This window comes from Bos mutus, chromosome X, assembly GCF_027580195.1.
Source record: "Bos mutus isolate GX-2022 chromosome X, NWIPB_WYAK_1.1, whole genome shotgun sequence".
In the NCBI taxonomy this organism is placed as follows: Eukaryota; Metazoa; Chordata; class Mammalia; order Artiodactyla; family Bovidae; genus Bos; species Bos mutus.
The window spans coordinates 83,300,220-83,326,031 of record NC_091646.1 but is presented as its reverse complement, the minus strand read 5'-3'; the positions used below and the strand labels follow the sequence as shown (position 1 = coordinate 83,326,031).

The 25,812-nt window shown below is 47.0% G+C and overlaps 1 protein-coding gene across 5 annotated transcripts; it reads right to left on the bottom strand.

Annotated features, from left to right (window-relative positions):
* Nucleotides 1–5,738: 5,738 nt before the first annotated feature.
* LAS1L (LAS1 like ribosome biogenesis factor) lies at nucleotides 5,739–25,560 on the bottom strand. Of its 5 annotated transcripts, none has more exons than XM_070366659.1 (14): nucleotides 25,161–25,560; nucleotides 24,289–24,414; nucleotides 23,227–23,296; nucleotides 22,318–22,399; nucleotides 21,170–21,463; nucleotides 20,846–20,892; nucleotides 19,871–19,980; nucleotides 18,048–18,133; nucleotides 17,635–17,685; nucleotides 17,123–17,329; nucleotides 16,630–16,777; nucleotides 10,878–11,383; nucleotides 7,965–8,085; nucleotides 5,739–6,065 (listed from the first exon to the last, which is right to left on the bottom strand). In XM_070366659.1, exons 1-14 carry the CDS (start codon nucleotides 25,520–25,522, stop codon nucleotides 5,954–5,956), a joined length of 2,322 nt encoding a protein of 773 aa, XP_070222760.1. In that variant the 5' UTR covers nucleotides 25,523–25,560; the 3' UTR covers nucleotides 5,739–5,953. The 5 variants fall into 5 exon arrangements, with proteins under 5 accessions (XP_070222760.1, XP_014334210.2, XP_070222761.1 ...); XM_014478724.2 differs by having other exon boundaries at nucleotides 7,965–8,115; nucleotides 25,161–25,558; XM_070366660.1 differs by lacking the exon at nucleotides 24,289–24,414 and having other exon boundaries at nucleotides 7,965–8,115; nucleotides 25,161–25,559.
* Between the last annotated feature and the right edge of the window lie 252 nt (nucleotides 25,561–25,812).

Genomic DNA, 25,812 nt, shown 5'->3' with positions numbered 1-25,812 from the left:
CATATATCACTAACAAAAGCCATACCACATCTACAAATACACACTCAGCTCCTAAAAATTTAGATTTCTGTCCTTGGATTTGCATCTTGAGATAAACAATAAGAGGAGGGATCTCCCCAAATGAGTTCATCTGAATTTTGTCACAGTAAACATTGTTTTTGTTTAGTCACTAAGTCATTTGTGAGCCCATGGACTGTAGCCTGCCACGCTCCTCTGTCCATGGGATTCTCCAGGCAACAATACTGCAGTGCGGTGCCATTTCCTTCTCCAGGGGATCTTCCCGACCCAGGGAGCGAACCTGCGTCTCCTGCATTTGCAAGCAGATTCTTTACCACTGAACCACTGGGGAAGCCCTCACAGTAAATATATGCCCTCTAATTTTTTTTATACTAACACAGCTGTAAGTGCAAATCAATTGGCTTTTCCAACAGGGCTGGGCTGGTCCAGGCCTCCAACTGGTGGGTTAGAACCTGGTGGAGGGATAAGGGGTCAGGCTTATTTCTCTAAATGACCTACTGTTTCCCCGCTGAATAGTCTCAGGTCCACAGAGACATCATCTGCTGAGCCTTAGCCAGAATATGAGAGCTAGAAGCAGCCTAGAGAATCCTATAGTTCATAGAGAAGTCACGTGGGGACTGTGAGGAGTGCTCAGCTGCATGGACTCCATCAAGGTATAGGTATGAGAACTGAGGCACCAAGAACTGAAGAGATTTGATTGAGGCTGAACAGGGCCAAGAGTAGAACCCCAGGCCTCATTGCTCTCAAGCCAGTGAGCCCTTTATCACAGTGGCATCTGCTCTTCCACGAACCTGGCTTCAGAAATCTCAGGTTTCAGGAGGACTCCAACCAACAACGACCCTTGGTTCTTACTCTCCATGGACCTGAATTAGAAATGGGCTTCAGTAGCCTACTTCTCATCTTTAGGTCAGTCTTTGAGGGCTACGGAAGAGCACTTTTTCCTGGGTTATATGAAGACTTGAGTCCTGAGTTCAAGGCTACCAACCCTGGCATGAATCCACAGAAATCACACATACTAAGCTTTAAGATAAACTTCATATCTATGATCTTTTTGATCTTTACAAGCCCATGAGGCAAATATCCTCCTTTGACAAATGAAGAAACTGTGGCATGATTTGCTGAAGGTTGTTCTCATTAAGTGGTAGAGTGTGTTGTTCAGTCGCTCAGTCGTGTCCAACTCTGCAACCCCATGGACTGCAGCACGCCTGGTTTCCCTGTACTTCACTATCTCCCAGAGTTTGCTCAAATTCATGTCCATTGAGTCGGTGATGCCATCCAACCATCTCATCCTCTGTCACCACCTTCTCATCCAGCCCTCAATCATTCCTAGCATCAGGGTTTTTTCCAATGAGTTGGCTCTTCACAACAGATGGCCAAAATATTGGACCATCAGCATCAGTCCTTCCAAAGAATATTTGGGGTTGGCAGCAATTCTTCAGTGCTCAGCCTTCTTTATGGTCCAACTCTCACATTCATACATGACTACTTGAAAAACCATAACTTCGACTATATGGACCTTTGTCAGCAAAGTGATGTCTCTGCTTTTTAATTTGCTGTCTAGGTTCATCACAGCTCTTTTCTTCCAAGGCCTGGAACCTATATTTTTGGGTAGCTTCTTCCTCTACACCAGAGCAACTCAGACTTTAGTGTGCTTCAGAATTACCTGAAGGGCTTGTTAAACCAGATTGCTGGCCACTGTCAACCATTCTGATGTAGATCTGGAGTGAGGTTCAGTAATTTGTATGTCTAACAAGTACTAACACCAAAAAAAGATGTGCTTTTCATCACAGGGGATTTGAAAACAAAGTAGGAAGACAAGAGATACCTGGAGTAACAGGCAAGTTTGGCCTTGGAGCACAAAATGAAACAGGGCAAAGGCTAACAGAGTTTTGTCAAAAGAACACACTGGTCATAGCAAACACCCTCTTCCAACAACACAAGAGATGACTGTACACATGGACATCACCAGATGGTCAATACTGAAATCAGATTGGTTCTTTGCAGCTGAAGACGAAGAAGCTCTATACAGTCAGAAAAAAAACGAGACGTGGAGCCAACCATGGCTCAGATTATGAACTTCTTATTGCAAAATTCAGACATAAATTGAAGAAAGTACAGAAAACCAATAGACCATTCAGGTATGACCTAAATCAAATCCCTTATGATTATACAGTGGAAGTGACAAATAGATTCAAGGGATTAGAGAGTGCTTGAAGAACTATGGACAGAGGTTTGTAACATTGTATAGGAGGTAGTGACCAAAACCATCTCAAAGAAAGAGAAATGCAAGAAGGCAAAACGGTTGTCTGAGGAAGCCTTACAAATAACTGAGAAGAGACTCGAAAGGCAAAGGAGAAAGGGAAAGATAATCCAACTGAATGTAGAGTTCCAAAGAATAGCAAGGAGAGATAAGAAAGCCTTCTTAAATGAACAATGCAAAGAAATAGAGGAAAACAATAAAATGGGAAAGATTAGAGACTTCTTTAAGAAAACTGGAGACACCAAAGAAACATTTCATGCAAAGATGGCACAATAAAGGACAGAAATGGCAAAGACCTAACAGAAGCAGAATACATTAAGAAGAGGTGGCAAGAATACACATAAGAACTGTACAAAAAAAGATCTTAATGACCTGGATGACCTTGATGGTGTGGTCACTCACCAAGAGCTAGACATCCTGGAGTGTGAAGTCAAGTGGGCCTTAGGAAGCATTACTACAAAAAAAGCTAGTGGAGGTGATGGAATTCCAAATGAGCTATTTCAAACCCTAAAAGATGATGCTGTTAAAGTGCTGCACTCAGTATGTCAGCAAATGTGGAAAACTCAGCAGTGGCCACAGGACTGTAAAAGGTCAGCTTTCATTCCAGTTTCAAAGAAGGGCAATGAAAAAGAATGTTCAAACTACTGTACAACTGAGCTCATTTCACATCTAGCAAGGTAATGCTCAAAATCCTTCAAGCTAGGCTTCAACATTACATGAACTGAGAACTTCCAGATATACAAGCTGCATTTAGAAAAGGTAGATCAACCAGAGATCAAATTGCCAACATCTGTTGGATCATAGAAAAAGCAAGATAATTCTAGAAGAACATCTGCTTCATTGACTATACTAAAGCCTTTGACTGTGTGGATGACAACAAACTGTGGACAATTCTTAAAGAGATGGGAATACCAGACCACCTAACCTGTCTCCTGAGAAACCTTGATGCAGATCAAGAAGCAACCGTTAGAACTAGACATGGAACAACGGAATTGCTCCAAATTGGGAAAGAAGTACATCACAGCTATCTACTGTCACCCTGCTTGTTTAACTTCTATGCAGAGTACATCATGCCAAATGCCAGGGTGGATGAATCAATCACAAGCTGGATTCATGACTGCCAGGAGGAATATCAACAACCTCAGATACGCAGATACTGCCTTAATGGCAGAAAGTGAGGAGGAAGTAAAGAGCTTCTTGATGAAAGAGGAGAGTGATAAAACTGGCTTAAAACTCAACATTCAAAAACCGGAGATCATGGCATCTGGTCCCATTACTTCATGGTAAATAGATGGGCAAACTATGGAAACAGTGACAGACTTTATTTTCTTGGGCTCCAAAATCACTGGGGACAATGAATGCAGCAAATAAGTTAAAAGACACTTGCTCCTTGGAAGAAAAGCTATGACAAACACAAACAGACTTTTAAAAAAGCAGAGACATCAACCTGCTGATAAAGGTATATAGTCAAAGCTATGATTTTTCCAGCCATTATATTTGGATACGAGTTGGACCATAAAGAAGGCTGAGCACTGAAGAATTGGTGATTTTGAACTGTGGTATTGGAGAAGACTCTTGAGAGTCCCTTGGACAGGAAAGAGATCAAACCAGACAATCATTAAAGAAATCAAACCTGAATATTCATTGGAAGGACTGATGCTGAAGCTGAAGCTCTAATACTTTGGCCACCTGATGCAAAGAGCCAACTCATTGGAAAAGATATTGGGAAAGATTGAAGGCAGAAGGGGCCAACAGAGGATGAGATGGTTGGATGGCATTACCAACCCAATGGACATGAGTTTGAGCAAACTCTGGGAGATATGGAAGCCTGGTGTGCAGCAGTCCATGGGTCACAGAGTCAGACACAACTTAGTAACTAAACAACAATTACCCAGGTGGTACTGATATTATCAGAAACTCAGATCTACACCAAACTGTTAACCTGTGTCCTTGGGCAAACCCCTACCCTTTTTCTCTGAATTAATGTCTCAATGTATTAAATTGGGGGACTAGATTTTCAAACTTTTTTTTAGCATCAAAGCCCATTTTGAAAAAATAGAAAATTTATATATGATATCAATACATACACAATAAAAATCCAGGGTGCTTTACAGAAGCACTGGAGAGGAACCAAGGGTTTGCAGCATCATCTTCCCACAGAGCAGATGCTGAAGCTGTGTCCCAGAATATATATTTGCAAATCCCTTGACAAGATGTGGCCTAGATGCTCCTTGAGGGCTCTCTTCTGACATTTTTAGCTGCCAAGACTTAGCATTTCGCAAGAGAGGGAAGAATTGGAGGGAAACTTACCCGTGCGTTAACCTGTGCAGACTGTTCTGCCCGTGCCTGATGGTTGGGTCCACACGGCACAGGAAATCTTAACCTTTGGGGCTGTTAGGCTCATGGATCCCTTCAATAATCTGATTAAATCTGTGAACTAGCTCTAGAAAAATGATTACATATACATACCCACAAAGATATTCAGGATATCCTCTAGTGAACTCCCTAGTGTCCTAACTCAAGTTTAAAACCTTGACTGGTCTCTGGCAGGACACTTCCATTCAATTCCTACTTAGCATTTTATAGCATAAGACTTCTCCTCTTCATCATTCCTCGTCTCAGTCATTTACGGAGCAAGCATCTTGGCTGGAATATGGCCTGGTTCTGTCCCTTGTTTCTCCTTGTGCAGGCCCAACCTGGCCCTGCAGGTGCCCACTCTTTCAGCCAGCTATCACTCTCCTGGGTTGGGGTGGGGGATATTATAGTCAATCTTACCTTCAGCCAACCACCACCCTGGAAATATCACCTGAGAAAAACAAAGAACTTGTGTACACCAGGGCTTTCTTAAGACACTTAACCAAAGCATCAGGTTATCGTAAATGGTGAATTTTGTTCTTTTTCACTGGGCAGAGGGGTCTGAGGGGTGAGAACATAATTTATTCATCCCTGTCTCTTGACAGCTCAGGGCTGACAGGGTGGGCATTGAGGGTCTGAAGGAATTGGGTGACCACAGAAAAGCTCTGGGTCATTCCCTAGGACATTTCTCTGCTCCAGTGCCCACCACAGGGAGGTCCATTTTATCTTTTCAAGGCAAAAGGAGTAGATAAGTGACAAAGGAAGATTTCTCTCTGGCTTGCAACTGTTGTTTGGTGCCCAGTGAGGGAAGGCAGGGAAATGGATCAGAAGCATGCTGGGTAGCAACAGGAAGACCTGGATCTTCCAGCTGTCAGGGAGGTTCCGAGCTGATTTCCCTGATGCTGGCTGGGCTTTATGACCAATGTCTCTTCCGAGGTCTGATGCTTCTAAGTGAGTTGGCCCCACATTACATTTGAGTGAAGGGAGTAAAAATGGTTTCAGTCAGAAAAAAGACTTAAAAGGGGCAGGAGACCCACTTCTGCTGTTATGATCCCACCTTCTCAGGAGCCCCCAGAATAAAGGGAGAAGCACACAACCCCAGATCTCACAAAACAACTGTGGCCTGTTTATTGTTTTTCAAAATAAAATGAAACAACATATATTCAAAATTCTACTATGATGGAAAGCTGAGCTGATATGGCTGATGCAGGCTATCTCCCAGGTTGTTTTCTGGAGCATTAGGTAGGTACACTGGGGGAGCAAAGGAGGGTAGGCTATTGGCCCACTAACACTTAATGAACACCTATACCAGGGCAGTCATCAGAAAAGCTGTACGCTAGTTTTGAGCATATGAAGCTCCTCCTGGCTCCAGAGAAGTTGGTCCAAGTTGCCACTGTCATTGCTGCCACTGCTGCAGCTCAGGCCTAGGGTGCTACAGAGAGAGTGGAGAAGAGTGGTCAGTCAGGGAAGGAGGCAGTTTTAGGCTCTGGAGGGATTAAGGGTGCTTGATGTGTGTGTCTATGGGAAGGACCTCCCCTCTTGCCTGGCTTTACAAAGAGACTGGAATATATCTGAGAAACCACTTCAAGATGGGCAGAGCCACCTCTCAGTTGAAGGAAGAGGGAAAGGAATAGAACTTTTCAAATGAAACTTTATCTAGAACCCCAGTACATAAATCAGATTAAAGCAGAGCTATTTGGGTTGAAGTAGGAAAGGGAGACCACACCATCCCACTCCTAGGGAGGTACTGAAAGTGGCTGCCTTAAAAGGCTTTCTTCTAAGGTGCTAGATCTTGGGGGCCCAGAGGACAGTGGGCTGGATCCCTCCCACTCCAACAGCTGATTAAGGGGCCCATGGCCAGGTGTAGGCTGCAGGGCCTGGCCCAGCTCCCATCCTAGGATTGCAAAATTACCCTAGGGAGAAGTCTGCCTTCCCCTTCCCTGGCCCTGCTCAGAATACTCTTTGCTTCCCCTTCTTCCTGCAGGTCAAGTCATTCCAGGTAGATAAGAGTGAAAGTTAAGAGCAAAGCCATCATCCTTCCTCTCAGGTAGATCCATGGTTACACTAATGTAGCTGAAAAACCCTTAGAGATGATCTAGCCTCATCCCCTCCCATCACTCACCATCTCACAGACGAGGGAACTGAGGCTCAGAGATGAGAAGGGACTTGCTCAAGGTCACACAGACAAGTCAGAGTAGAGCTGAGACAAGGAGCAGGAGTGGGCATGCCAGCCCCAGCTAAAGAATTCTCTGTACTGCAAGGGATGTAGGACTGGGCCTCCTTCTGGATTTAATAGCTCTACCTGCCCACACTTCACCCTTGATAATTTGATGTTCATCAAGACAGCCTTACCCAAAGGAGAGGAGGTCTCTCTCGCAAGACATATGGGACCCACTTGCAACTACAGACCACCTGGCTTCCCCAGCTGCTTCCTCTCCTCTCCAAGAGGCCAGCTGCCCCAACCTACAACAGTCCACAACACTGCCTTGGGCCTGGCATGCTGATGGGGTCCCTGCATTCCATAACCCACTCTCTGAATGCCTAGAGGAAGAGGGGCTCATCTCCTATGAAGTGGGCAGGTGGCACAGGGACAGATTGTTTCAGGGGCCCACAGAGGTCTCTGTCTTGTACTCACAGGATTATCCTGGTCACAAAAGCCCCGTGTTCCAGAATGTACAGGCCCTCTGGATGGGCTCCTTTGTGTTACCAGCAGAACCCCTCAGCAAGGGTTGCTTGGTTCCTGGCTCCCTGATGACCCAAGGGCTCCTATACTTGTGATCCAGAGGTGAGTTTTGAGGGACAGCATGGAGCCCTGCATAGGCCTTGCTACCCAGATGCCTGGATAGTGCAGGGAGGCCTATTGATTACTCTGTGCACTTTGCTCAAATCCCTGCACTTTTCTGAGCCTCAGTTTTCGCCTCAGGAACATGAAGAGTTGAATTAGAGCACCTGGGTGTTCTTGACTTTTTAGGAGTAGTGGATCCCTTTAGAGAATCTGTTGAAAGCTATGGACCCTTCCCAAAATACAGACACCCACATACATACAAACACACACACACACACGCACGTATGCACACACAAACCAGACACTTCTGAGAGGGATGCCAAGCCAGTTTTGTGTGGGGCTGCCTCACTGGCCCTCCACACTAGGGGCTGGGAATCTTGGCAAGGGCCCAGCCAGGGACTGAGCTTATATTTAATTCATTTAGACCCTGACTGGGGACAGTTACCTCCCCCATTGACCCCATTCTATGTTCTTCCTTCCCTCCCTTCCTCCCTCCTGCAGGAGGCAAAGAAAGGGGTGAGAAATTCTGCTGCCATGGGCACTCACCCAATCTTGCATGCTGGGGGTTCCAGTCGCTGCTCTAACACAGGCTGGTCCAAAAGATACATGGTGTCATAATTCTCCAGCATAAGCTCTGCTGGGTCCTCAGTCTGACCTGGCATTCGACCTAAGGGGAAAGTATCCCATCGTACATCTTCTGTGGAGCAAAAGGAGGAGGCAAGAGAGGGCTGATGAGCTAGTTCTCTGATGGGTGCACAAGCCCACCTATCCTGTCCATCTACCCACTTTACTTCCCCACTTAGCACAGGTTCTGTGTGTAACTCCAACCCCACTCCTCTACGTGTCATTTCTCATGAGCTTTTCTCCACCTTAGTGCTCCCTATCTCTTCCATAGCACCCATACAATCTTCATGGCTGTTCTGTGCGTTCACAAGCAGCACCCCCACCACAGCCCACCCCCTGCATACCATGTACACAACTATAGACATTTTTGTTCCTCTCTGCTCTTCTTCCATTTCGCCAAACATGTCCCTACACAAACAGAATTCCCATTGCATCTCCTCCTCAAAACCAGATACCTCTGTATATCTGAATAACCTAGATATCCTACATACATATGTCCCCCCAATATGTCTGAGAGCCACACCATTTTTTAGTGGCCTTGCCTTGAGAGATACATATGAGATACATATACAGGCCCACATACTACCTCAAGGTGAATATTCTCTCAGAGGTATCATGCTCTCCCTCCCCACTGCAAGGTCCTGTTGCCTCCAGATGCATATACAAAGAACATCCCTTCTCTAAGGAAGGGCTGTTTCACTGCATATCCCACACCCTACAGACACCTAAATATACATACATAAGCACACAGACCTAACTTTCCACTCAATGTTTCCAGTTTTACTCTCTGCCTCTCATACACAAATCTTTATCATACAGAAATTGTAATGTCCCTGCATCCCCACATATGTATATACACATACAGAGGAAGGAACAGTGGGGGGGAGAGGGAAATATTTCAATGCCCTAGCCTTTCCCCATTCACAATACCACCACCACCCCCTGGCCCAGCCCCTCATACTCCACTTAGGAATGGATGATGTCAGGCACTCCCCACCTATTATGTCCTATCATTTAAGTACCTTCCACACAGTATTATATTAAATCCCCCCCAAAAAATCCCTTCCCCATCCTTACACTAGTGCATTCAGTTTTTGCAAGCAAAGCCTTCACTGGTGAGCTCTTCCAAACAGATCTAGTTTCTGGCCTCTTGCATCTCCCTGGTACTCAAAGAACTCTCCCCTGGCATTCTGAAAAGTATCAACCCAGGACTACAAACTTTTATGTTACTCAAAGAGCTCCCTCAGGAAGGGATGTACCTCTGCCTGATCATCCCCTAACCCCTGGTTCTCTTACAAGAAGGAATTTGTGACTGCATTGCCCTATGCATACAAAGATACTTCTGTACACAGGGACCACTCCCTCCATGTCTGTCACTGACCTGACCATCCTCCCTCCTTCCCCATCACTAATGCTCCCAATTATGTCTACATCATTGCCCCTGCCTCTCTAGCCTTATACCCTTGTACATGTCCCCTCAGTGATAGCACAGACCACACAGGCCATCTATGGATGGCTGTCTCACTGCCTGTTCTCAGGCCTTTCCATATCACTCCCCGCCTTATTGCTTCCATTTCTCTCCCACATACATATGCCTCCTGGTCCCCATGGGTCTTGGCAACCCTTTCTCTTTTTCCAAAAACATATATGACCATGTATGCACAGATGTACCCACAGCCCACTTCACACCTTCTCTTTTTACAACCCTTACTCTCTCTCCCTCCCTCCCTACTTCACTCTCTCTCTCACACTCACACACACACACACACACATACACACTTTTTCTCAGTCACTGCCCCTCCCTTTAGATATTTTCAAGCACAGTCCTCCCTATCCTAAGACAGTTCTCTGTCACTGTGCCTTGGTGTGTCCAGCACATGCAGGCACATACCCATGTGCATACATGCAAACATAAACATGTTCCCTGGTCCCTAGCACTCAGGGTCCTAGCCCTTCCATCCATGTAAAAGCAAAGACTTCATTTTTACCCTAAGCTCCTTCACTGCCTCCCCCTCTCCCTCTATAATCTACCATGTCTACCCCATACCACACCCAGTCCCAGCTGTTTTCCTTCCCTCCCTCCCCCAGGCTCCATCACACAGGCTATGCCCAACATCTAGCCCTGCTTCAAGTGTGTACACATGCCTATGTGCAACACCTCAGACATTTCATTCCTTTGGCATCCCCCTGCCTTAAGGTCCCTGCTCCCCAACCCGAATGAGGACATTCATCACCCTCAGGAACAGATTCATGTTCCCCTCACCTATCATCCAAGTCCCCTGCTTCCTACTGGCTTTGTCTCATTAACTTGTACGCTCACCAAAAAACTGTCATGTTCCTTATTCCCCCCCTTCTGATCTCATTTCCACTTCCTCTAACTGAATACTTCCGGGTTCCTTCTTTCTCATACATACAGCAAAATCCTGTCCTGTTACCACTCAGCCTCCACATGTCCATATACATTCACTTATACACAGACAGCACTATACTTTGGCTCCCTGCACCTAATCACTGCATGCAAAACACACATGCAGAATCACACATATATCTACCCCCAAATTGTCACTTTCTGTTTTGCTGCCCAGTGCCTACATCCACACCAACTCCTCTGAATGCGCTCTCTGCACGGGGTAGCTGGCAGCATGACAGTCTAAGGTCCCTGACGCTCACATGTTCCATCCTAAGGGGGGAGGGAAACCAGCTGTAATCCACATACTACCTCATGCTGGTTACTTCCTGCTACTTGCCATCCTTTCTTGAGGGTGAAAGGAAGCTTCGAGAGCCAGCCAGAGAGGGAAGACAGATGTGGGGAGAAGTGGTTAACAGGCTTCTTACCTGAGCTAACTTGCCATGCGGAGTCCTGCAAAGCTCCTCTTTTTTGGGCTAAGAGCCTGGCATTCTCGGCAGTCGGGGACTCTTCCTCTGTAGAGAAAGGTCCCACCTCCATCCTGTCTTCCTCATCTTCATCATCATTATCGTTGTCATCGTGACCATCATCTTCCTCCTCTTCTTCCCACTTCTGGTGATCATTTTCTTCTTCTTCTTCATTTTCTTCTACCTGGTCTTCCACAGCTTCTTTGTTCTCCTTCTCATCTTCCTTGACATCATTCAGGTTGCCCTGCTCCTCCTGTTTCTGGGCTTCTCCTTCAGCCCCAGAGCTTGAGCCTGCTGGTTTGAGGATCAAATACAGGTTGTCCACTGTGTATGGAGACTTCCCAATGGGGGAAGCCTCTGAACCCTCCTGCACCAGGTTTTCTCCGCTCTGGGTATAAATGGAACAGATGCGTAGCAGCTTCTCCTGCTCCTCGTCTGGCAGGAACTGCCCCATGGCTTTGAAGATGCTAAGCAAAGGGAGGAATGGAGTAAGAAAGATTCAAAATCTCAAGTCACTTCATACCCAAATTCCAGTTTGAATTTGGTCTCTGAGCTTCCAGACCTGCCCTGAAAGGCAGTTCAGAAGAACAGACAGAACACAGGACCATGGACCCTGAACAAGCTCTATAATTCATCTCTGTGGTTCACTTCCATTCTCAGTAAAATGAGGACAATAATGGTACCTAACTTAAAGGGTTGTTGAATGAAGTAAATAGGATAGCTCACATAGAGTGCCTGGCACATAGTGAGCAAGCAATAAATGATAGCTACTAATCGTACTGAAATGCTATATAAATATAGAAACTAGCCAACATGCCTGCAGGGCTGGACGTGAAAATGGCAGATCCCTTTCTTTAGCTAGGCAATCTATCCTGAGCTTCAAAGATATACTGGAAGTATGTGGTACTCCTTCCTCATGGAACACAAAGTGTGATCCCTTTCTGGGAACAACTACAGCCAAGCCTGGAATGGAGGAAAAGCAGCAGCTGAAAAGACAAAGCAGGGTGTGGGAGGGAGGCCAGATAAGCACTGCAGACTTGGGCACTACAAGAGCTGGGGGGAAGCAGAGAGCACAAGGTGGGCAGGAAAGATCAAGGGAGGGCTTTGTGCAGAGATAAGAACAAGCACACATGACTGTGTGTATGCAGTGAGACTAGCCTGGCTTGAGGAGTAGAGCTTTGCTAAGGAGCTGTGGGAGCAAGAGAAGCCTGCAAAGGTTAGGGTGTGTGTATGTTGGGTGGGGCACGAGAAGGGGATGACAGAGGATGAGATGGCTGGATGGCATCACTGACTCGATGGACGTGAGTCTGAGTGAACTCTGGGAGTTGGTGATGGACAGGGAGGCCTGGCGTGCTGCAATTCATGGGGTCACAAAAAGTCGGACACGACTGAGCAACTGATCTGATCTGATCTGATCTGATGTTGGGTGAAGGGGGTCATCGGATGTTTCTGAGCACAGGTGAAGGCTGCCTTTCTGAAGATCGCCAGGGTAACCATGTGGAGGATGGCCTAGTACTGCAGCCTGAAGTCAGGGAGAACCAGGGAGTCAGTGAGGACTCACACAGGGCACTGGCAGTGGAGATGGGGAGAGAGAAGCTGTGAAGAACAGACAGACAGACAGCAGGGCTTGGTGACCAGATGGTAGGGGGCAGGCAGAGGAAAGTTAAAGATGATCACATCGTGCACACAAAGAACAGTGCTAACAACTAAACTACCATCAGATACAAAGCCACTGGGAAGGAGAGCTCCTGGGGAGGAAGAGGGTGAGTATCCCTTGCAGAGCCTCACAGAGAACCAGGCACCTAGCAGACACCTGATCACTGCTGGAGGCATGGGAAGGATGCACAGATGGATAGTTTCCTTCTAAGTGTATCGAGTTTGAATTGTAGGTTGTTCATGGAAGGAAGGGCCATATGCTCAGTGGGCTATTTTCTCTCTGGGGCCCACAGGCAGACTGGCCACAAAGGTGTAGTTGCTGGTCACTGGCTACTTGGGACAGGGCTAGGAGCTAGTGACTCCACTGGGAGACTGGGAGACCCTCTCTGCAGGGCTGATTTCATATTCTAAGATGGCACTGGCTCAAACTGAATTGATATTGGCTGGCTGGGGGAAAAAAGCTCTCAACAACCTTCCAGCCTTACTAAGAAGCAAAGCCAGAGAGAAATTTTCTTCCCTCTCATTGTGGTCCATTAGTACAATTAATAATAAATATTCTTAGGCACTTGATCTTGGTAAGACACCATATAACTACTGTTTATTATTACCCTCTTAAGCTGTCTAGTCTGACCACTGAGGTATAGGGGCGGTAAGAATCTTAAAATCCATCTCCTTCCTCAGGTTTGCCTGGTCACATCTAGGGACTGAGAAAGTCACAGATCACACTGGTGGAAATAAGGTGAACTCTGGACTCATAAGCCCTGGGCCCAAATCCCTGTCCCACCATTAACAAATTGTATGACTTTTAGATAAGTCACTTCACTCTATTCAGAGCCTCAGTGTCTTTCTTATCTATTAAATTCAGTATCTGTAATATCTATGACTCCAAAAGATTGCTGTGTCAAATGAAAAAGCTCCTACAAACACAGCATACTTGTCTGACACTTAACTGCCAATGGTATATTTTATTTTTCCTCTGGGGAAAATAAAAGTCATCTTCTATATGTGCAATCTAATGGAACACTGTATAAAGAACACAGGAGGAAGGACAGTATATCTGGATTCTGGTCCCAGCTCTGACCTGAAGACTTAACTACTGACTTGCAGCATAATACTTGAGGAAATCCCATTTCACAACCTGTGTAATGGTGTGATTAGGACTCGACTCACTGATTATCTAGGAAAGGCAGGATCTGTGTACAAGAAATCCTACCCAGGTGAGCCGCTATTACTGCTGGCATGTGTCGCATTCCTCTGGTATGCTTGGGTTTGGAGATCTCTGTGGTCCAGACTTCTCCAAGACCAGCAGCTTCCACTCTGCAGGCACTTAGGACTGGAAAGTACTTTAAAGGCCACCTATCCAAACCTCTCCATGCTGCTCTTTTCATTCCCTCCCCCATTACATACACATGCCATATTCCTTCAGAACTTTGAAATTTCCTTTATTTTTTTCTCTTGCTGGAATTGCTTAAATGCCTCTAGGACTTTCTGGTTCTCCTCCCAGTCTCCCATCCATTTGTATCATTTTCAGTCTATAGCAGACAAATCTGGAGATTTAGCTGTTTGGTTCAGTCCCATCTCCTGGAGGTCTTGCACTCGATGACTTTGTCAACAAGGCTACTTTTTTTTCTTTTAAGTTACTTATAAGATACAACTGTGACCCAAATGTCATTAGGATTCATGAAAGACTTGCTGACTCCATGAGGAGAGGATAAGGAGGGCCTAAAACGGTCTAAGCATCCAGACTCCCACTTCGTTTATTTCTCAATTCCCACCAAAGAGAATGCTGCTGGCAATGACAGCAGAGTATAATTTAGTTCAACAATATTTGCTGAGGTTTGTTTGGAGCCTGGACTTGCAAGTGTGCTGGGGCACAGATGGCTAATGCAGAGCCCTTGCCCTTGAAAAGCTTAGTCTGATAGAGGGAAGGAGACACCAGGAGAAATAGACATGACGAGAAAATCTCAGATTTGAGAAGCACTTGAGAGAATCAAAATGACAGGGTAGATAGTGCTACCACCAAGTGAGACAGGGAGCAGAGGAGGAAGATCACTTTGGGCCTGGAGTGGGGAGTAAGACAACTAATGCTCTTTCAGTCACAGTAAGGTGCCTAGAGGCCATCCAAGGGGAAATATCTGGCATGCAGTCAAATACAGAAGGTTGAATTTCTGGGGAAAGGCCTGAGTTAGATAAAGAGATTTGGGCCTTGGTACTTTACAGGAAATAGTTTAAAAAAAAAAAAGCACAGGCATTTCAAGGAAGGAGTAGCAAACAGTATCAATGCAGCAGACAGGCAATGGAAAAGGGCCCACTGGATTTGGTAATCAGGTCAAAGCAGCTCTAGGGGTGAATGCCAGATTGCAGCAGGTTGAGGAGTAAGAAAGTAGTGAGGAAACTGAGACTGCTCAATGTAGACTACTTTTCTGGGATGTTTTGACAGGAGAGAAAGGAGTGATTAATTTGCTGATAACCCAATAGAGGGATGCAGGGTCAAAGGAGATTTGGCTTATGTTGTTGTGATTGTTGTTTTAAGATAAGAAAAATTCAGACACTGTTCACAGGTTGAAGAGCAAGAGCCAGTAGAGCAAGGGAGAGGCTGGGGTGAGGCCCCAGGGATGCTGGTAGAGGTAGCTCCAAAGAACAGGTGGAGGAGTAGGCTTTGAGGTTGGGTAAGGGCACCTCATCTTGAGACTGGTGACAGTGCTGAGCATAGCCGAAGATAAGCTCATGAGGTCTGGACCTCAGGTCATAGGGGCCCTGCCAGAGGCCTCCATGTGCTCAAGGAAGATAGGGTAAAATGGGGGAGGGGTTTGAGGTGACTAGTAAGGGTTTAGAACAGTCAAGAAACAGGAGAGAAAGTGGGCAGAAAACAAGTAGCTCAGACAAGCCAAACTGAGACCTGGCCTGAGATCAAAAAGCATACCTCTGCAGTGGCAGCAATCCGCAGGGCTATGTGGTTTTCTCCAGCAGAGCTCAGCTACCTGGGCTGAGGAGTGGGAGAAGCAGACTGGGAAGGATCAATTCCAGCTTGGCGGTTTGTAAATCAGATATGCCAAAGGATGGGTAGAGTGGAGGGTGCTGATGATGGGTGACTGAAGTGATCAACCAAAGACAGGACTGAGGAGAAGCAAGATTGAGGCAGGTAAGAAATGGAGGGATTGGAGGTCGGGATGCAGGCAAAGAGCAGATGCTATGAGATGCAAGGGTAAGAAATGATAGGACAAGAGGTGGTAGTCACAAAGTGGGATGCTGGGATGTAAGCTTTCAGAGGTGGAACAGCTTTGAGTAATGGAAATGAGTTGCTCAGTGTAGTGGAGGATGAAGGTCACTGAAGTTGAGGAACTGCAGTGTCAGATGGATCACTCAAATGAAACAAATACTGCTCCAAAAAGCAGGAAGAGAATTGGGTCCTAAAGGCTTCCATGAGTATGAGGGGAGTGGTGTGGGGGTCAGGAAATGACAGAAAAAAGAAAAGGGAGACAACCACAGGTATCTACAGAACCAGTGCAATATTCATTTTGACTATAGCGCTCAGAGTGGACTGGGCAAAGGGGAGTCAAGGAGGTATGATTATCACAATAGGTTGGGGCAGAAGCAGAGAGACCTTTGAATGTCAGGCTAAGAAGCCTAGTCTTCATTAGGAAAGCAATAAGGAGCCACTGAAGGTTGTTAAGCACGTATGAGAGGTACATTTTGGGAAGATAATAGAGACATCACTGGGCATAGAGTCAGTGAAATCGGTTCAATAATCAACAGCAGCTACCATTTATTGTGCACTTATTCTGTACAGGCCACTGGGCTAAGCACTGTATGGGGGTGTCTTATCCATTTTCATACTGGACTCAGTTCAGCCACTTCTTAATCTCTGTGATCTTAGGCAAGAATATATCCTACCCCTTCCCTCTCTGGGACTCAGTATAATTCTCTCATCTGGAGGAGAAATCTTTGCAAGGAGGTAGGTCTTTGCAAGGGCTCAACCAACTCTGCCATTCTAGGCCTGTGACCCTGAGGCCTGCAGCATCTCACCCTCTTTTTGGATGGTATTCAAAAGACTTACAGCTGAAGGAGTTGGGGGCTGGCCCAGCAAGGTGAGCCCAAACAGGACTCAACCACCTGGGGCCAGTCAAGGGAGGCAGAGCAGTTGAAGAGCCTCCAGTTCTTTCTCGCTTCCCACTGGCTGGCAGAAAACCGGCGGGCATTCCGTCCTGAGAAAGAAGACAAGGCCTGAGAAGAAGGAAAGAGAAAGCCACCCACCCAATCTTGCATCTAAAAAGTTTAGCTGTCCCTCCCTGTCCCCCCAGACTTCAACTCCTCATTCCCATTGCTCAAAGCATTCAGAACCCTTGGCCCCAGCCCAGTTTACTTGGCTCTGAGAAGAAAAAGGTGAAGGGAATTTGTCCACTGCTGTCGCAGGGCCCTCCTAGACCGACCTTAAAGGTTTAGCCTTTAACACGGGATGTATCTGCCTGGTGCTATTCAGTATGAGGACAGTAGCAGATGCTCTTGCCTGGGCTGCTTTAAGCCCTGGGGCTAGGACTAGTCTTCCTCACCAGTCTTGGTGTTAGCCACAATCAGTTCAGTGGTCCATCTGAGGATGTAGGTCGGCCGGATCCCAGTGTTCCCCAAGGCTGGCAGCTCAGACAGCATCCTCTCCAACAGGGCCTGCGTGAAGGTCTGGGAGTGCAGGCCCCTAAGCAGGGGCTGCCAGAATTGAGAGAACGGCTTTGGCACCAAGATGTCATCCAAGTCCACGTTTTCTGGTTTGTGAGAAACATCCATTGACAGGAAAAGGGGAAGCAGGGAGGGAGAGGGAAGAACGGAGGGAAGAAGTAGGAGGAGAGAAGAGGGAGAGAGAGAAGGAAAGGAAAAAATCGAGAAGGGAGAGGAAGAAGAAGAGGGGGCCCCCCCAATAATAACAGAGTTGCCACCACAGAACAAAAAGAAACATGAGAGCAGAACAGCAGGGAGAGAAACCAGTTAGTATCTGGCAAACAACTGACTGAATACAGAGTACAAAAGAAAGAGAGCTCTGGTTCTAGCTTCAGCTTTGTCAATAACTCACTGTGTGACTTTGGGTCAGTACCTTCCCCTCTCTGGACCTCAGTCTGCCCATCTGTAACATGAGGATGTTGCACTACATGACCTTACAAGGCCCTTCCAGTTCTGTTGTTCTAGCTCTCTAGCAAGTGGCTAAATCACAATTAATATGGCAAAATAATGGCATTAAGACCCCCACCCCAATCCCAATCCACCCCATCTCACCCCACCCAATTCCAGGCCACCTAAGAATAGCCCAAACCAACAACTACTTTTCAGTGGGGCTACATTCTGCTCCACCAGGAAGGGCTTCCAGTAGCTATGGAATGGCAGGAAACAGCCCTTACCCACCCCCGTCCAGGGCCACCCAGCCCACCCTTGGTGTTCTTATCCAGGATACCCATAGCCTAAGGCTGTAGTGAGTCTCCAGGACCCTACCTTCATACTCTATCTGCAAAGCTGCCAACTGTTCAAACGTGGGGATGAGAAAGCCGTCATCCAGAAAAGCATCTAGCACAGCCTCCCTGGAGCAAGAGGACACTAATTAAGTAAACTGAAGCAGGCAGAAGACCCCCTTCTACTCCCCTACCCACTCCCAAGGCTGCCAATGCCTCTGACTCAAAGCCCAAACCAGCATGGGAAAAAAAGGAAGGCAGCTGACAGTTGGCTTTCAGGCCCCTGCCTCCTGGGTCAAGGGCTCAGCCAGAAATTGGGTTCAGTGGGTTTTAAACAAGCATCTACCAAGCACATACTAATCTAAGGCCCATAACAAAGGCAGCAGTAGCTGAACAAGCCCAAAAGCCCAGATGAAGGAAAGTCCCAGGCCCACAAAGGAGTTAAATGCCTGTGGTCATAGGGTCAAGGTCCTGCTCAGTCTTTTCTCTTGACAGTTGTCCAGTCTCCTACCCTTCCCTTTCTCCCTGGTTGCCTTCATTCAAATCTTAGAAGCAGAAACTTTGGGGACTCAATTGCTGCACCAAATATTATTCTCATTCCTATGGACTGTAAGAACCCAGAACCAAGATTACAGAGGTTGAAGCCTAAGCAATAGGGGTAATCTCTCATTCCCATCTAGCTCAAACCAAAATCACTGTCAGCTGTCTCCTCTGAAGCTAGAAGTTCCCTAAGGGAGTCTCTCCTAGCTGACTGGGCCGAGGCTGAACAAGAGATCTCAAGGTGTCTCAATGTCTGGAGGGTTGTCATGCTCAGGCTCAAGGAGGAAAGAGTTGTCCTATCCATCTCCTGTCTCCTCAGGTCAATATCCAGGAATAGCACTTAAAACAGTCAACCAGTTGCCTGCTCAGCAGGATCAGGCAGACACTACTGTATAACACAATGATAGTTTTCCCAGCTACTAAGGTAGTCACCACTCACCTCTTTCCTGACGGGTACAGCTAAGAAGCCTAGGCTGGGTAGACACTGATTAAAAACACCATCTGAACTATTAGTGTCCTAGGAATAAAGACATCAGGAACATCCTAATCTAACATTAGATCTAATCTAACATTAGATCATCCTAATCTGCGCTGCAGGTACTGCCTGCTACCCAGGCACACTCTGTCACCTACACCACCTTCCTATACTGTCAGTTTCATCCCAAATTCTTTCCAACCTCTTCCCGAAGCCCTTGCCAGCTGAATTTAGGTAGCAAGCCCCAAGAGCCAGGGAGGAGAGGAATGGATAGACACTGTCTGCTCTGGTTGAACTGAGTACTACTTTGGGGCGGGGGAGGGAATAAGGCTCATGGTCATAATGGGTGGGTCAGTGGGAACTTAGTCTTTCAAGAATCCAGGCCTTGGGAAGGCCCCCCCCTCTGTCCCCTCAACCACAACTATCCAGGGGATGCCGATACCCTCTCACAGTGGTTTAAAAGGCCAGCAGTGCCTACCATATATCTTTTATCTCAAACTCAGATAAGAGACAGGTAGTGAAAAAGCAAAAGATTCAGGGCTCTTCCCAGTTGCCAAGAGTTTCATGTACCATTGGACACAGAGAAACAAAGCCGGCCAGGGGATGCATGACAGTAAACATTACTGCCTGTAGCCATTTCAGTGACTCAGATTAGGCAAACCACAACTGATAGCTTGCAGGGCTTACAAAAGTGGATCATGCGAAATACAGGGTCATCCGTGGGGGATCAGGATTATCCCTGGAATTTCCTACAGCAGAAACTGGCAAGCTGGGATATGAAAACCAATTTCAGGGAGGCTGCTACACTCTACCCTAGAAGAGTAGCAGCCCCTGATTACCTAGTTACACACCTGTTCTCGAGTGTAATGCCCTTGAGCTCTGCCAGGATGCATTCTACAGGTGGGGACAGGTTATTCCACGCTTTAATGGCCTGAGGTAAATGCCTATATTTCTCCAGCACCTGCCAGCAAAGAGGGTCCCATCAGAAGGCTAGTTCAGCAAAGTAACCCTCCCCCATCCCTCCAGGATTCCTTCTCATAGGACCTCTCAACACTTCCCTTCAGGGGGATATGGCAGAGTATGCAGAGGTGAGCTCACAATGTCCCTATTGGCTCTGCAACTAAAAATATCCTGACCCTCAAACTCCAGATTTTGTCTTTTTCCTTTTCCTCCCTTCCCACCCCCCAAATTCCCTGCAGCTCCCAATAACGAGATAATCCAATACACAGATATCCAGTGGGGGCATTTGGTTGGAGTTGGGCAGAGACCCTTGGATTAAGGGGTGAGAGGAAGCAATGAGTTATGGAAGAAGGTGAATCAGGAGACCCAGGTTCTTATCCTGGTTTTATCACTAACTGCATATGTGACCTTGGGCCAGTCCCTTCACTCATCCATGGCTTCAATTTCTTTATCTGTGAAAAGGAAGGGTTGAGCTGAATGGTTTGTAAGCTACCTCCCTTCCTGCTAAAATAGCACCCCATAAGCTCACCTGATCTAGGAAGGCTCCTGGACGCCATTTGTTGATCAGCTGCAATATAGTAGGTCTGTGCAACCACTTACATCCGGTTGTTCCCTACCACCCAGTGGGGCCAATTATCCACAAACTTCCATCATCTGCTCCCTTCCATTGATGTGGAAGATCAGCCAACCGGACTCTGCTCCTCTTGTCTGGTTCCTACTCCCCTCCTCCTCATTTCTAAGAAGTTCCCTCAAACTTTGCCACTTTTCCTTCAATTTCCTTCTCAGGATTTCTCTCAGTTAGCTGGCAAGAGGGAAGAAATGGCCAAGGCACATGAAAACAGGCCAAGTCAAGGGAACATTCTTACCTTAAACTGTTCCTCTTCATAGGATACCAGCAGTTCTCGGGCTCTTTCTGAAAACAGAATAGGGGAACAGATAGAGCAGCCAACCATGTGTCCTACTCCTATGGAATTTTGATCCCCCTCACCTCATTTCCTGAATTGTAAAATGGGAACTAGAATTCTTGGCTCTCTTGCTTCACAGGACTCAACGAAGATGCTTTTTGACAGTAATTTTTTTTAAGCTAAGCCTCAACACAACCCCACAGGAAATACTGAGCCAGTGAAATAACCAGAGTCAATCATAAGCCTGAGTCTTCTCACGAGCCCCTTTCTGCACCAGACACCTACCATACAACTGTTTATGTCTCAGAGCCTTTTGTAAAAGCGGATCAACCTCTTTGCCGTCTTTGTTGCTTTCACGGTCTCCATCAGTCTTGACATTCAGCTCTACACCTTTCTCCTCATCCTTAGGCTCTGGATTCTGTTCTGTGATGTCATCAACAACAATTTTCTTATCTTCCTCTTGGTCTGCTTCATCTGTCTCTTCCCTCTCCTCCTCCAACTCCCAGGTCTCTCTCAGGCTGTTCTCCATTTGGCGGCACCAATAGGTGTTCTGGAGCCAATCCAGGACAAAATAACAGCCTAAAAGAGGGGAGGAAGGAAAGCAGTGTTATAGTAACAGTCACAGGCAAGCAGCTCCTTAGCAGGCCCCCAGTCTCATCTTGCAAACATTATGGGAAAGCCCCAGGGAAAGAGGCTTGGCTCCAAGAAGACACAAATCTCACAATCCAGAAACAGCCCCTCTTGCTCTGGGTTATCCCCTGTTGTTTGCTTCCTCCCACTCATCAGCACATTTCCTAGAAAAAAACTAATACCAGACTTGAAGATGGGACGCCAAAAACGGAATGGGGCTAGCAAGTGGAAGAATAGAGACTCAGCCCCACTAGCTAGTTACATAGCCTTAGCCAATCAGGTCTCTTCCCTTTTCTAGATCTGCTTCCCCAACATGAAGGGGTTAGGCTGAATCAGGGGTTCTTAGTTGGAACGGGGTGTCCAAAGAACTCCTGGACTCATGATATGTGATGGTTCACACCTCTCAACCCACTCCCCATTCCCCTCCTCAGGCACAAAATTTAAGGGGATGCCAAAAAAACTTAGTAATTGAGACAACAAAACAGGATCAGAAGAGTGCCCTGCCACACTATATTGGAGCCTAAAGCAAAAGGAGAAATCAGTATTATTAATCCTATCTTTATTCAAAATGTTTGGTATTTTGATCATTGTAAGTTTTTCTATATTAAAATGTTATTTATCTTGATTACTGAGCTTTTGACATCCCCTTCAAGTTTGTGTCCAAGGTGAATGCTTCACTTGCCTCACCCTAGTCTCAGCTCTGACCCCAGGTGAAGACCCTCCTCCCTCTCTCTCTCCCCACAGTGCCACCCAGCCCAGGCTTCTGGGCTTAACTGTGATGTATATACTCCCTGGGGACTCACCCCTACGGCAGTCATTTATATGGGGCATTTTCTTGTGGGTTAACTCATGGCGAAGTTCAACAATCCAATCCGGAATGTTCACCTGATTGTGGAGGAGGGTGTGCGCGCAGAAATTAGAAAATATTAAAGCAGAAAGGGCCACAGAGATGAATTAGCCTGGCTTCTCCCCATTTTACAGATAGAGAAACGGAGGTCCTAAGAGGAGGTTCTGGTCTTAGTGGCAAAGCCAAAATTAGAAACCAGGTCTCCTGATTCTCTTTAGGCTCTGTGGAGGTGATCCTGAAAATCAGAAGATACTTGCCTCCCCCAACCACCAACTACCCTCCTCCAATGAAGACAATTCCTGTGGATGAGCATTAATAATCCCCTTCTTCAGCCTCCTTTTACCCTGCCTGTACCAGTTCCTCTCCCAGGGTACCCTCTACCCTTCTTTTTCTCCCTTCCTTCCTCCTTCCCTTCCAGACTTCCTCCAGGAAGCTTCTCTTGATGGCTGAGAACCTGTCTGCCATCTGGGCCTCTACACACCTCATATACTCACTCAAAGCAGAAATGTCTTACATTTTCATGCTGCTTGGCTGGCTTTGTTTCCTCCCTCAGACTGTCAACAGCCAGAGAGCAGACACTTAAACTGCCACCTCTTTCCTGTCCCCACCCAGTGGTGCACTGGGGTGCCTCAGCTTCACCTGGGCCATTCCCAGCAAGCTGGGCAGGCCAAGCCCACTGAAGACAGCAGCCATGAGCAAGGAAGCAAGTCTGCTTCTTTCAAGCTAAAAGCTGAGGCTCTGAGGTTCTTGCTGGGCTTGGCTGACAGTGGTGGGATAAACTAGTCTGACTGTACCCACTAAATGCCCCATTTAGTGAGCCCTTCTGAGGAGAGAGAATTGAGCAAGGCCACTTTATCATACACACCTCCTGAGCCAGGAATTTGAGAGGGAGCTTGGCAAACTTTGTCTTCCTCTCCGAGATAAGGTTCACAAACCTGAGTTTGGGGGAGAAATAAGTGGCAGAGCCCAAGTAACTGCTTTATTCAAACCAGCGGGGCTTCAAAACACCTTGCTGAGTTACTGACACCTTGCATTTCCACAACCTTTCCAATGACTGTTCTGTCCTGTTCTTATGGTTGGTGTCAGCCAGAGCAGGAATGGTTCCATCCAGTCCAACATTACTGAGAGTCTGCCCTATACTGCAGCCATACAGATGCTCTGGCCTTCAAGAGTTCAGTCTAGGATAAATAACCATGACATAATATAACATATTATGCTAGGACATAGTATGTTATAAATGCTAGAACAAATGACTACATCAAATGATATGGGGAGCACAGTTAAACAATGGATAAGGTAAGAAGAGCTAAGGAGGACCTTAAGGCAAACAAGGGAAACAGTATGAGCTAAGCAAAAACTTTGACAGATGGAAAACTCAGAGGCAACCTTTTTCTTGATGTACATGAGACAGCAAGACCCACTCTGAGCCACTCTGTAAGTCAGGAACTCCTGGCCCACATCTCGGTTTCCACAACTCAGCAAACTTTCAGTGTTCGTGAAGAGAATGGGATAAAGGTGTAGACAAGGGTAGGATTAGAAAAACCACATTAAATCATGGTCAAGAACATCGAAGCATTCAGAAAGGTTCCTCTAGGTAAAAGAGTAAAAGGGAGAAAATAAATCGAACTGTAAAGGCTGGAAGAGACCCAAAGAGACCATTTGGTCTAAATCACCCTCACCCTATATTCCAAAGAGAGGGAAGAAAAATGGAGGAGAGAAGGCTCTCAGGAAAAAAAGAGGAATGTGTGTTAACAGGGGGTTACCAACAGCTGTCAAGTTAAGCAATCACAGGGTGACCCATACACAAGGACACACAAGGCATTTTGCTTCAGGGAGCACCCAAAGCCAAACTCGGCTTATCGTGCAAGCCCCATGCCCCCCACCCTCAAAACCACCCCCCACACACCCCTACCCATGTAGGTCTTACCTGACCAATGCCATGCCATAGAGCAGTCTAAGTTCATCAGTGCCCAAGCCACCAGTTACATCCATGAGCTTACAGCGTACCAGGTCAGCAGTAGAAGCCACTGCCAGGGGGAGTTCGTTGCCTAACCTAAAGGGCCACAGTCCAGCACCATCATAAAGGTCCTTTACACTGGCCCACCCTCCACCTCAGAATCTAGCTTTCTGTAGGTTATTCCAATTATATACTGGCTAAAGAGTGTGTTAACAGACACAAATCAAGAAGCTGGGAAGATGGGGGTGGGTAGGTAATGTCCCTGGGATCGAACAGTATACAGGATGCCTAACTGCTACACAACCAACCAACAGTTAAGTGTGAACACACCCCTTTCACCCTCAACTCATTCAGCTAGAAAAAAAAAACCTTATTCTTGGAGACACCAGTCCCTTGTCTGCTCCCAACTCAATCTTACCAACTAGACTAAAGCGCCCCATTCAAACAAACATGGATTTTTCAGGCAAGCTCCCACCACCCTTTCTAATTTGAATAGAAATCCACCCTAGAGTGCTACTCCTTAAGCCCTGCCTGGCTCAGACACAGCAGTTCCTTCAGTACCCACCCCCTCCCCAAGGTAAGAGAAGGTAAGGGTTAAAGCTCACAGATTTGACAAAAAGGCTGTTGAGGCACACCCGTTTCTTTCCGCAAATGGGATTAGTGCAAGAGCTTTGCTGCGACTTTCCCCCAGGCACACTGAGACAAGCAATGCCCAAACCACGCGTGGGAGAACCATTAAGCATTTAGGAGAAGACTAGATAGTAAGGCCTTAAGAAATCCTATAGAGGAAGAAGTGAAGTGCCAACAGCACGCAGGCAGGAGGGCTAACCCAACCGCCTTACCTGCTCCTCCACACCGTGATGCGGTTCAGCGCGTACCGCTGCAATTTATAGTCGTCACTGAACAGATACACCATCACCTGATCCCACTCGGCCCTGCTGAGCCAGGCGACCACGATGCGCTGGGCCCAGAGTGGCGACGACCCTTTCTCTTTGACGCACTTCCCGCACCACGCACTCCACACAAGATCCATTCCCCGGGGACCCAGACCTGGCTCAATCTCGGATTCCGACCGGACATCGGGCTCAACATCGGGCTCAACATCGGGCTCAACGGGCTCAACATCGAGCTCAGGCCTTGTGCCGCCGCACTGAAGATCATCCTCCATCTCATGATCAGCCTCCATGTCACGATCAGCCTCCATCGCAACGTGCTACCCTCACTCCAAACCTCCGCCCGCACCAGCAGCCAATGGGAGAGCGTGACCCTGACGTAAGCCCGCCTCCCAGCGTTAGCGTAGCGAATCGAAACGCGAGAGCTAACGGCTGCCCAAACCACAAGCTAGGGGAAAGGCCTCGCCAAGCGGAAGTGTTCTTTCGTCAAAGCAATCGTCCTAGCTGCAAACGTTCATCCTCAACGTTCCGCTAATTTCCTGGTTGCTAACAGGCTTCTGTCCCATACCCGGCGGGACGTGTCTGGGAGGCAGGAGGAATT

What these genes read in the sequence shown, in the direction of transcription:
- LAS1L (XM_014478724.2), bottom strand. Translation starts at nt 25,522, where the DNA reads ATGGAGGCTGATCGTGACATGGAGGCTGATCATGAGATGGAGGATGAT. An exon ending in ATGAAGAGGAACAGTTTAAG is followed by an intron (nt 19,981 to 20,845) that starts GTAAGAATGTTC and finishes CTTTGCTGGCAG; the next exon opens with GTGCTGGAGAAATATAGGCA. An exon ending in TTTGCAGATAGAGTATGAAG is followed by an intron (nt 17,686 to 18,047) that starts GTAGGGTCCTGG and finishes CTCATGTTACAG; the next exon opens with ATGGGCAGACTGAGGTCCAG.